At 43.3% G+C, this 10,900-nt stretch overlaps 1 protein-coding gene across 6 annotated transcripts in view; it reads right to left on the bottom strand.

The window, feature by feature from the left end:
- The window catches only part of map7d1a (MAP7 domain containing 1a), a 38,356-nt gene extending 35,934 nt beyond the window's left edge, over nucleotides 1-2,422 (bottom strand). For 3 of the 6 annotated variants that reach the window (XM_034554170.1, XM_034554168.1, XM_034554167.1), the window contains exon 1: nucleotides 2,035-2,404. In XM_034554170.1, the coding sequence (XP_034410061.1) occupies nucleotides 2,035-2,083 (49 nt within the window). In that variant the 5' untranslated portion in view covers nucleotides 2,084-2,404. Of the gene's footprint in view, nucleotides 1-2,034 lie in introns of all 6 variants that reach the window. The other 3 variants (XM_034554173.1, XM_034554171.1, XM_034554169.1) reach the window with 3 other exon arrangements.
- Nucleotides 2,423-10,900: the final 8,478 nt, after the last annotated feature.

The following is a 10,900-nucleotide window of genomic DNA, read 5'->3' on the forward strand; positions in this document are numbered from 1 at the left end:
TCTTTATCCTCAGTATCACTGTAGTGAAGCAGCTTGTCTTTTTGTTGTTGTTGCTTAAAACTAAAGTTTGCATAATGGCTCATTAACAATTTAAAGCGCTGCCACAGTCTCTTCTGCACATTAGATCCTGCTCCTACAGTAAGAATATCAGATATAGGAACAATGAAAATTCCACTCGGGTGTGAATAGGCTAGAAAAAGGCAAACCATAAGAAGGGGAAATAAACGTTTCTATTCATCTCTGCTGGTCACAGTTTAGCTGTTCAGGTATGGAAATTAGTGAGGAGGACCAAACGGAGCAGACTGTCAAAGTGAATGGAGAGCATAGAGAGAAGACAGCCGGATTAAAGAAAAGTGGGATCAGAAGATATTCTCCATAAATCCAGACAGGAGATTTTCACAAGGCTGGGCCAGGCTTTCAACAGCGCCAGTTCAAGCGATAGTTTGAGCAGGACGGATGAAGACTTTTCTAATTGCCCTGCTGCTTCCAGGTGAGGTTTTACATATCACGGATGTTTTACATGGGAAATGCACAGTCTTGGGAGACGATATGGCAAGAAGACATGTCTTTTATCAGGCATTTTAAGTGACGGTGTACTTAGAAAGAGTGTCACGTCCCACGTCCCTGTGTCGTGAAGGTAAAAATCATTTTTTGAGCTTTGAGCTTTAAGTTCTGCAACAGGCGTGCTGGAGCTCTGACGACCATTAGACCACTAATGACTTCATTGGGAAAGAAACACTTTTGATTATTCTGAGGAAGCGTGGGAAGCGTGACGGTCGAGCTGCCAAACTGTAAACGCATCACATGAAACATCGAGCCCCGCTGTCAGTGCTTCGGCCATGAGTCACAGCATGTATGAGGACAGCCCTTCCCATCTTCATGGCCACACGTGATGTTATTCAGAACAATGGCAGTTTAAAGACACTCCGGTCGGACGGTCAAGATTCCCATGAAACGCAGAGGCAAAACAAGCCGACCTCCCTCCTCGAAGTCCCCCGTCAGCAGGAAGGGAGTTTTCTGTTGTCAGAAGGAGGAGGTCACATTGTGTGTGTGTGTCCCCTTCCAGCCAACCCACAATGGTTTGGCATTGAGATTAAAACTTTGACCCAACGATGGGTGTCTTGAAGAACAACTTCACTCTGGCAGGTTCCCACCGTGGGGTTTTTCATCTTAGTTGTTTTTCATCGTCCCTATACCGACATGACAATGGCCTTAAACTGCACGATCACATATTCGTAATCGCACATATAATGCAGTAACTAAGCCGGATCTGGCCCTAGAGTGTGAGGAGGACTCTTTATCCTGCACTTTGGGCTGTGAGCTGAGCTTCTCATTTAGAAGGTTCCTGGATTCAGGAGTTTGTTGATGCAACCCTGCACCAGCAGAAAGAAAATGCACCTGGAAGACATGATGTGGTGTAGCAGTAAGCAGAGAGGAGATGGGAAGGGGTGCCAGGCCGCCTGGGACTGCATCATGGTAGTAGTGAGCTACACATAACATACGGAGGGGGATGGGGTGCTACACGTCAGATTACCTCATCGAGCAAAGTGTCCTGTTATGACCCTCTGAGCTCTGTGCGAAAGAAATGGCAACATATGTGTTTAAGAGACAGCCATAAGCAGTCAGCTAATAAGGAGCATGCCGGTGTGAGGGGATATTCTCACCAAAGAAAGTCTGCAAACTGGTCACCATCCTCATTGTCATCATCTTCCATTGATTAGATCGAGATTAAAATCGGGTTTGACGTTCATCTTGTGGACGACAACGCGGTTAGCTTTATGATTTGGATGACTGTGCGCACCCGCACCTCCTCGTGATTATTCATAATTCGTGAGAAAATTCATTCCTGAGCCGGCTCTCTACGTTACCTCAGCTGCAACTGTGTTTCTTACCCTCTAAACGACTACAAAGTCAGCACCAGCGAGGCAGCGGTTTACATGATGTGGTTACAATGTGATAACAGGACATGAATGACAAAGCCCTTGTTATCTTCTTCTTCTTCTTAGACAGGGTCCACTCTCAAGGTAGACTTACGTTTGGATCCCGGCAGAGTGTGTTCCTCCATGTCGGTCCTTTTGTTCATTCAAACAGGCGAGTGTCGGCTCTTCCTCTCCGGCTGTCCTCTCATTCCTCAGGCGGAACGCGGTGGGGGAAACTTGGTGGAGTCGCTCCAGTTGCAGCCGAAGTCCTGGACGAGCCGGTGCAGGAAACCCTCCGGAGAGACCGGAGATAGGACACAATCACCCCGCTCAGACGAAAGACAGCCAGGACCCTCCGGTTGCTCCCGAGAGAAGTTACAGAAAAAGGGATGGAATCATGTTAAAAAAAGAAAAAGAAAAAAGAGAGAAGAAAGCAGGCGCGGAGGAGTGAGGGAAGTTTCTCACTTCTCCGACACACCACAGCTGATGCTCTGCTCGTGCATACCGTGCCTCGCCGGCCTTAACGGGCCGTACCATTTACCGAGAGGGGTGTGTGGTTACTACCTACGGTATTTATCTTTATATACTAGCTAGACGTAACATTATGGGAGACGGATACACTATCTGCAAGATTTTAATGCGCCTATTTTACAATCTTAATCAATCCATGTCGATGAAACATTTGAGTAAAATAGTTCCCCCTCCGTACTGATTGTTTCCTCCACCCACGAAAGTGCAATGCTCTTACAGCCAGTTCACAGTTCACACTCTATAAATCTTTCCTTTGCAATTATTGTGTGCAATGTTTTTGTCATTTCCTATGCTGCTTAAAGTGCTCTTTAACGTCTGATTAAATGCAGTATGAGTAAAGATCAGCAGGTATATTAATATGAAAAACTATTATATTCAAATAACATAAGATTGCTGTGACGTTCCACTGTTGTCAACAAAATCCTCCAGCATAGCCTACCATGATTTCACTTATTGTTGTTGGGGAAATAATAAGGTAAAATAATCTTGCTTACTCTGGACGATTCGCACATTGGACATTGCAACCTCCCAAACACATTATTCAGCCTTTAAATCTCCTAAAGCAGGCTTCAAGTTTTGTTTTAATCAGTGTGCAGACGTCCTCTCCTTTTCCTTCACATGAATACAGAAAACATCCCCCTGAAACCATTGGGGTCACTTTAATGAAGATCCTTCTGAGTCATTTTAAAATGACTACTGGTGCCCTATACACACATGCCTTGTCAGGGTGTGTGGCAGCATGCTTTGCTATTAAAGTCAGGGCAGCTTGCTCACTGTCAGTGGGACTCAACTATGTGTACTGTCAATGATTTGTAAACAGTGTTAAGAGAACACTAGATTGTCCTGTCAGCAAGATTATTCTTATGGAGGATGGACGTTTGTGGGAAACCAATTACTCCACCCAAGATAGTCATATATTTAGAGATTACCCAGTTCAAAACGTAAAAATAAACACGGATATGTGTTGTATAACAGTTTGAAGTACTGCAGAGTCTTCTCGGCTACCACCTGTGGATCTCTCAGAGCATCTGCCAAGGTGGGGGCTGGGCCAGGGGCTGATCGGCACGCTTGAGAGGGGACACCCCGTCAAAAGGACCCCAATGAGGATCCTTTGTGCAGCTGTTGAGTCGTGTTCACCCAAAACCCCCAAGAGCCACCTGTCACTGCAACTGGAAAGTGGGGGATTTCGAAGGAGACGGGCGGGGGGGGGGGGGGGGGGGGGGGTAGAGTGTTTTGTTGTGAGGTTTTGCAAAATTAAAGCAAGAAGAGGAACTGTTTAATGTTTCAAAGTCGACTTGTACATCTTATCACATTCTTCTGAAATGTCCTTGATGTATTCACACTATGACTCATAGAAATGGTTTGTGAAAGATCCCAGTCCCCCTAAAGTCATTACAGTCTGTTGGTTTAAAGAACTATCTGAAATGTAATCACATATAAGAAAAGTATTTTGTTTACCAAAAAAATACAGACAAAGGAAGCCCTTTTGTTTTTATTACACCACCCTGGTTTTTAGTAGAGCCGTATGCTCTAGACCATGATACTCAACTTACTGCCTGCGGGATCGGGTGGCAGGTGGCCCGCCATCCATTTTCTAATTCACAATGGAAATAAACTGATTCACAATGGGATTTCTTTTTGTACTTTTAATGTAAATAAGGTGCCAGGATGTATAAAAACAAAATAGACTAATAGAGCTTGTTTATAAAAAAAAATAAGTCCTGCAAGGAGCACCCCCCTGGACGCCCCAACAGAGGTCCGGGATAAACCTTAAATAATAAGTCTGCTAGTGTTAAGCTTTGTTGAGAAATAATATGACGAGCTCTTAAAAACAGATACACTGATCTCCAAAATTGGATGAGACTAAAACAAATCCATTTAGTCTAGGCAAAGACTTTGAATTTAAAAATAGCATTAATGTTTAAAGATTCATGTCAGCATGGTTTATTTATCATATTTCTAAGCCGACATACTGATCTAACACAGGATTGCTACTTGCCACAGTTTAAATTATAAACCGTGTTCTGAAAATGGAATAAATTTAACATGAATATTGAGCAGATATGACAAAAATTATTACTGGGCACATTTTCTAATGTAATATTTTCTCTATGAAACATACTGTATATGATTTAAAAGGTATCCTAATACGTTACAGACCAAACATAAGTTAGCTATGTGACTGTGTTAGAAAATACCCTTTACTATGCACACTAGACAGTAAAGTGTTGTTGAGCCATGCAGTCTGATAGGAACATTAAAGGGCTCAGGATAAAAGCATACCTCATAGTAAGGAGTCACTGTACCATGCTGTTCTGATGAGTCATTCAAGGTAAGGTGGATGCAAATAGGATAACAATGCACAGTTGGCCTCAATTAGCTGCATTTAAGACGTGCTGAAATGTTGCATGTCTTCTGAAACAATACACGGTGAAGTGCATAATAGTGCTTTTATCTGTCTTCCTCCTCTCAACCCCCTCTCTCATTATTTCATAGCAACCTGTGAACCTGTGTCATTCCATTTGTGAACCACTTGTGTGACTTCACTGCACACAGGAAGTGGAGGACCCCCTCCTTCCCTATCCATCCCACAGTGATCAAGAAAGGACTTGATTTTGGAGCTGCAGCTGCACTCCTCACTTAACACACAGAGACTCCTATACACTCCTACACACACACACACACACACACACCTCATTGAACTGCCACTGATCACCGTAAGCAGTTCACACACTTGGAATAAGAGAATTAACAAAAATCATGACTTTTAAGAGGATGTGATTGCATCAGTAAGTACACAGCCCCAAAACAGGGGAAACCAACTGCAGAGATAAGAAAGCTGAGGAACAAAAGAGCTCAAAGGAACAGGAAGAGGGAGTTTGAGTCCAGTAACAGACTCTATGGGAAATAGAGATATTATTCTGAAGATTGATGTCTCTCTTTCTTTGCAGCTCTTTGAGCATGCACTCGCAAGTGCACGCAAATCCATAGCAAAACACTCAAGTGGCCTAACAATACTTTCTTGGCTAATGTTAGTCTGAGTAATAAAGAGTAGTCACAGCACAGCTGCCATAGCCATATCCATAGAATCATGGATTCAACCACAAATACAGCCGTTGAGCCACAGCCACAGCGTCACCAATCACAGCCAGGAAGAGCAGCAGCAATTGAGCTCACAGCTGGTGGCTGTATAATGTCGGCCCTCGGCCGTTCAAAGGAAGTATTGACGAGTTCCTAAAGATTTTTTTGTCCGTGACCCTTCGGGACTGTGTACAGAATTGCTCATTTTAGAAGGTATTCAAAAAGTATACACAATTAAATTGCACTAACAAGAGGCGTACTAGCACCAGTTCTGCAAAAGAAAGAGCTCCTATCGTTGGACTCTGAGGAGCATGGTCAGCAGCCAGTGAGTCTAGAGGTCAGACCCTGTGAATGGCAAGGGTAACCCTCAGCCTGGTAATGAAACAACAATAGCAGGAATGTTCAGAATGTCCCAAGAGAAGACCCAAACTATGGTATAGACTATTGAATACCCTATTTCCACCTTTAGCAAACGTATTGAAGCAGGAGGGGTGGTGTAGCATTGGGTAATGGTGGACACAAAGCTAATTAACTATGAAGGATTAGCTGCTGAAATATGTTTGCAATTGCTCAATCTTTTCTCGCTTGGACATTTAGCAAAGACAGTAGAGTTTTGGGTAACTTGTACAACTGCTGGTTCGGTTGTTTAGGTTTCAGAAAGCAACACTATGTTGGTTACTTCACCAGTGTCTCGACTCAGCTGAGTCAGATGTCACCTGCACCTGTAGGGGGCCCGTAGATTCATGTAATTTACGATTGCGTTGTCTTTTGTTTCCTGTAGTGGGATTTAAATCACATGTCACACTGGAAAATGTGTGTGTAAGCGCAGACTGAGAGGAAGGGAGAGATAGAGTGTGGGAGCAGTCTCAGTTTCTTTGTGTTTCTCTCTAGGGTGCTGGGAAAAAGAGCATGTTTAGTCTGAAACATATGAATTTAGACGGCCTCTCATTGTGGACTGGGATTTTGACTCGAGCTGAGATGTCTTGATGTATTCTAAGCCGTGCAACATCTTGAGTCTTGTATTTTCATGTTTTAATGTAAGTAAAGGACTTAATGTGGAGACTTGCAGCTTCATTGTATTAATGCCTAACTAGGCTAGAATTCAAAGTAAGGTCCTGGGTTTGAATCTCACAAAGTAACTCTCATCCCAATTCCGTTTCTCTCTGTTGTATCTATGAAAGTAAATGAGTCAAACACAATTGGTGGCCATTTTGTATTTCACCTCCAAAAAGCTGCTCTGCCAGAGAAAAAATAATGGTCAAAACAACCTTAGTATGGGTCAAGCCCCTAAAACCCTAACTCCTATGTTTTCCATGATGTAACCACACTGACGTCATCAAGGTTGTTTCCCAAACTTTAAAGCGCTCCCCCCAGAGCCAAAGTAGACGTTATACAACTTTTTTTCATTGGGTGCAACTCCCAGTGACACATTAACTGACGTCTTTTCATAAAAAACGCAGTCTCGTCAGCATTACATCAATTAAAAAGTTAGCTGCGTGTGTTCTAAATCACATAATCACCTAAACTGCCACTAAACAAGCAAGCATTTGGTGTGTCCAAGGTCAACCGATAAATACCAACTCAGTCTTTGTCAAGTCTATTTTGAAGGTAAATTACTTTAAACTGTTCTCCATATGGCATTTAGTACAGACGGTAATTAACAAGCCCACCACTGCTCCTAAACGCCCCATGCACTGATAACAGTTTTTCCCGGCCTCTCCAACAACAGGTGGTGTTACGAAAGGCTTATTTCTCCGTCTTCCATGAGGAATGTGTTTCCGCAGCAGTATGTCTCAAACAGCAGAGAGCCTGGCAGGCCATGACGTAATGGCCTAAAACGTGCTATCAGTTAGAAGTAGGGCCAAAACACGTGGAGTTGGCTCCTCTCTCCGCTCGCCCCCAGGGCCCCTCTCTATTCTCCTTTTCCTTGTCTCTCTCCCTCTCTCTCACCCCCAGCCCCTCCACCTCCCTTCTGCTCCACCGCACTCTCTGTTTATGAGTGCATGAATCGCTCCATTTCACTATACCCCAACTCCCAGCCCACTACCAATCCCACAACTGCTTCAATAATAGAAGTCCCCCCTCCCTGGGCTTCCATTTCCATGACAACCCACAATGAGGAGAGGGAGAGACAGAGTCGGAGGAAAATAGCAGAGGCAGGAAAAAACGTGAATGAGAGGGTGGGAGAGCCTTCGCTTGACCTCTGGTTCCATTTGTACAGAGGGAAAGCTTCACTACAACAGCCAGAGTTTCAGTGAGGTTAAACTGCCCAATCGAGACAGCACCAACCAGCAGCGCTGCTCCGTCATCACACAAGGTGCATCTGGAGCCAGCAAGTTTACTTAATTTTAAGTTCAAGAAAAGTTGCAAAGTGCTTTACAGGAGGAATAAAGGAAAAAGAAAAAAGAAAAGTGGCAGAAAAGAACACAACATTGAGACAAAGTCTGCAGCCAAAGTCAGTAGACATCATTCTCTGGGGTCATGAGGGCCTGCTCAAACTTTCATGCCAATCCAGCAGTTATTGAGATAATTCCATCTGAACCAGACTGCAGACGGATCGACAGTGCCATCTCTGTTTTTAACCACTGGAATGGCTACGAGCAAGAAGACGAAAGACAAAACACAGAATATAAAGATATACAGTACTTTCTACTTTCAAAACATATTCATTCATCTATGTTACCTTTGGAAAGGTCTCGTTAATACTAAAAGGTCAAAAGGTCAGTCCTCTGTGATGGAACTCATTGATGCGATGTGGCCTACAGAGATAAACAAAGGGTTAAAGGTCTTGAGGTCAATCACCAGTGAAGGTTTGTCACACACACATGCTCTTACACACGCGTATGCACATACACACAAGATTAGTTGTTTTAATTCAACTCTCTGGATTACAGCCAGGATTAATTCTATATGCCTCAGCACTGATGAGGGAATATGTATGTCCAGCTGTAACCATCACAGCTGTGTACACACTGTGTCTGGCCCATTCTTACACTATTCTTTTCCAAAGTGAGCCAGAGTGGAACAGAAGAGATAACATTGTAAAATAATGATTTCCTTCTCCTGATAGATAATAGAATCCCTGTCAAACGCTCCCAAGGGACACGAATACCGCGACAGCGTGCAGTGAATGTGGCAAAAACATTTCCTAAAACAAATCTGCGAATGAGAACGAGGTGAATGTAAGAACCTGTCTCACGTTTCAGTGTCCAAGACTACATCCTACTATTTATTCTCAGGTTAAAATTCCAACACAGCACAGTGTCATCAACAGTCAGACAGCAATGCAAAGAATGTGTTCATTAGACGGAGCCATGTGATCAAGTTGAGCACTTCTCCTGCACTGTAAAACAACAACAACAACAACAACAACAACAACAACAGTATGGCAGGAAGAGCGGTGTTCCAATTTAGCAAGGAAGTAATGAGGAGAATGACCCAAACCTGCTCTGTGTGCATCCGGTAAACGTACGTGAGCACCTGCAGGCATGTGAGCATGTGCTCACTTCATACATACCTCCATTATAGAAGCACAGCTGCCAGCTCGTTAGTCTGCTCTGTTGTTCGTGATAGGGTTAATAAACTAAATGATGAATTGGTAATTAACAAGCGTGGTGACAAACTCAAGACCAGATACACGGTTTACTCTTCAGAGCAGAAGTAAAAGTCTGATTCATGCTGCATTTTGAATCAAGTCATGCAAGAGATGGTCAAATGTAACTTTCCCTGAGCGTGTTGGCACACGTTTCGTCCAGGACAGTGGGGTGACATGTCCTACGGGAGCTGGGAGGGTGAGCTCAGTAATCCACCAGGTTCTGGGACTCCCAGTGTGGCGTCCTCAATCCCCCCCAAGACTCTGCCAAAAGCCCCTCGAGAGCAGTCCTCATTATTTGCCTATCACCGGCTTAGCCTCACCCCCAGACAGAGACAGAGGGATTTACTGGAGACTAGAGGAGGAGGAACAGAGAAACACTAGAGACAATACAAACACAGTGTACCGATATCCCCCAAATCTACGGGCAGATGTGGAATACTAGAGAACGTGGCTAGAAATGAAAGATCTATCATGATGATGCCGACTAGGGGATAATCTTGTGTTTAATGATGAAGCTTAGATTGTCAGTGTGAACAATGAGAAGCTACCTCCGTTGAATAGAGATACGTTTCCCCAAATGAGCCAGTTGACATTGACTCGATGCATCATCACGTCTGATCAAAGCTAACAGTTTGCATCTATTAGCCGGACAATCCTAATGCTATTGTGCTGGAAAGCTTATTAGAATAAGGGAGACTCAGAGGGTTTGCACTCACATTGCATTTAATTATCTGTAACAGGAATGAGTTTAAAGCGACAGCTACTCCCTGCATTGTAGCTGTAAGGCACTGTGACTCACAATTAATGCTAAACATAACCGCAGCCATGTTATGGACGTTTTTAAAAGAAGACATCGGCTTCCTCTAATAACTGTCATAAAGAGACATTTCCTTTATTTTGCTCCAACCGTGTTCAATAGAGACGTGTCGACACAGGTTTTCATTCCAACCGAACACTAATAAAGTTGATAGCACGGTTTAATTAGAGAGGAGACAAATCATCATTAACATTATCTGCTGTAGGTCTGATAGAAAAGCTCTCAGTGACACATGGGTATTGGGCAGACCTGGGTATTTTGGAAAAACAAATGGATGAGCATCACACAATCAATTTATTACATAAATAACAGGGAGGCAGGAGAGTGGAATGGGGAAACAGGACAATGCCAAATTGAATTATGTTGATCAAATCTGAGTATTCATTTCCTTTCTGACACCAGCCAAGGACGAAGGAGACCGATGCCTGGCTTGATTCATTGACCCTGCACCTTCCTATTTGTTCAGCATTCTGGATTACTGCAGAGGTAAATCATCTTACAAGAGAGTCCCGATCAGTATCTTGGCAAAAGATTATAATGCGGAATGAATAAATAATATCCTAAATCTATTAAGACAAGAAATGGAAATGACACTTTACATTTTAGTAGGTGTTGCTACTTAATGGGCTTAAACACACTGCAGCTGATTTAAATGTCTTAGTGTGTATGTAGAGAGATAGAAAACTATTTTGTATATATGTTCAATATCTCTTAAATAGGCACAGCGGGTCACACAAGGCCACGTAAAAGCAATATGAACACACACCCTTTAAAAAAAGGGCTGGTGAAGCCAATTAAAATTATGAATAAGTCATTACTAATATATTTAGTGAGTGCCATGGTTATTAGGAGCCACGCCCAGTCTATGGAGTCATATCCCTGCTGACCGAGCACTAGAACTGACATGCAGATGTCATGTAACAAGCCTCTGTTGAGCTTCTCAAACTAATGAACATC

This window comes from Cyclopterus lumpus, chromosome 16, assembly GCF_009769545.1.
Source record: "Cyclopterus lumpus isolate fCycLum1 chromosome 16, fCycLum1.pri, whole genome shotgun sequence".
NCBI classification, from domain to species: domain Eukaryota; kingdom Metazoa; phylum Chordata; class Actinopteri; order Perciformes; family Cyclopteridae; genus Cyclopterus; species Cyclopterus lumpus.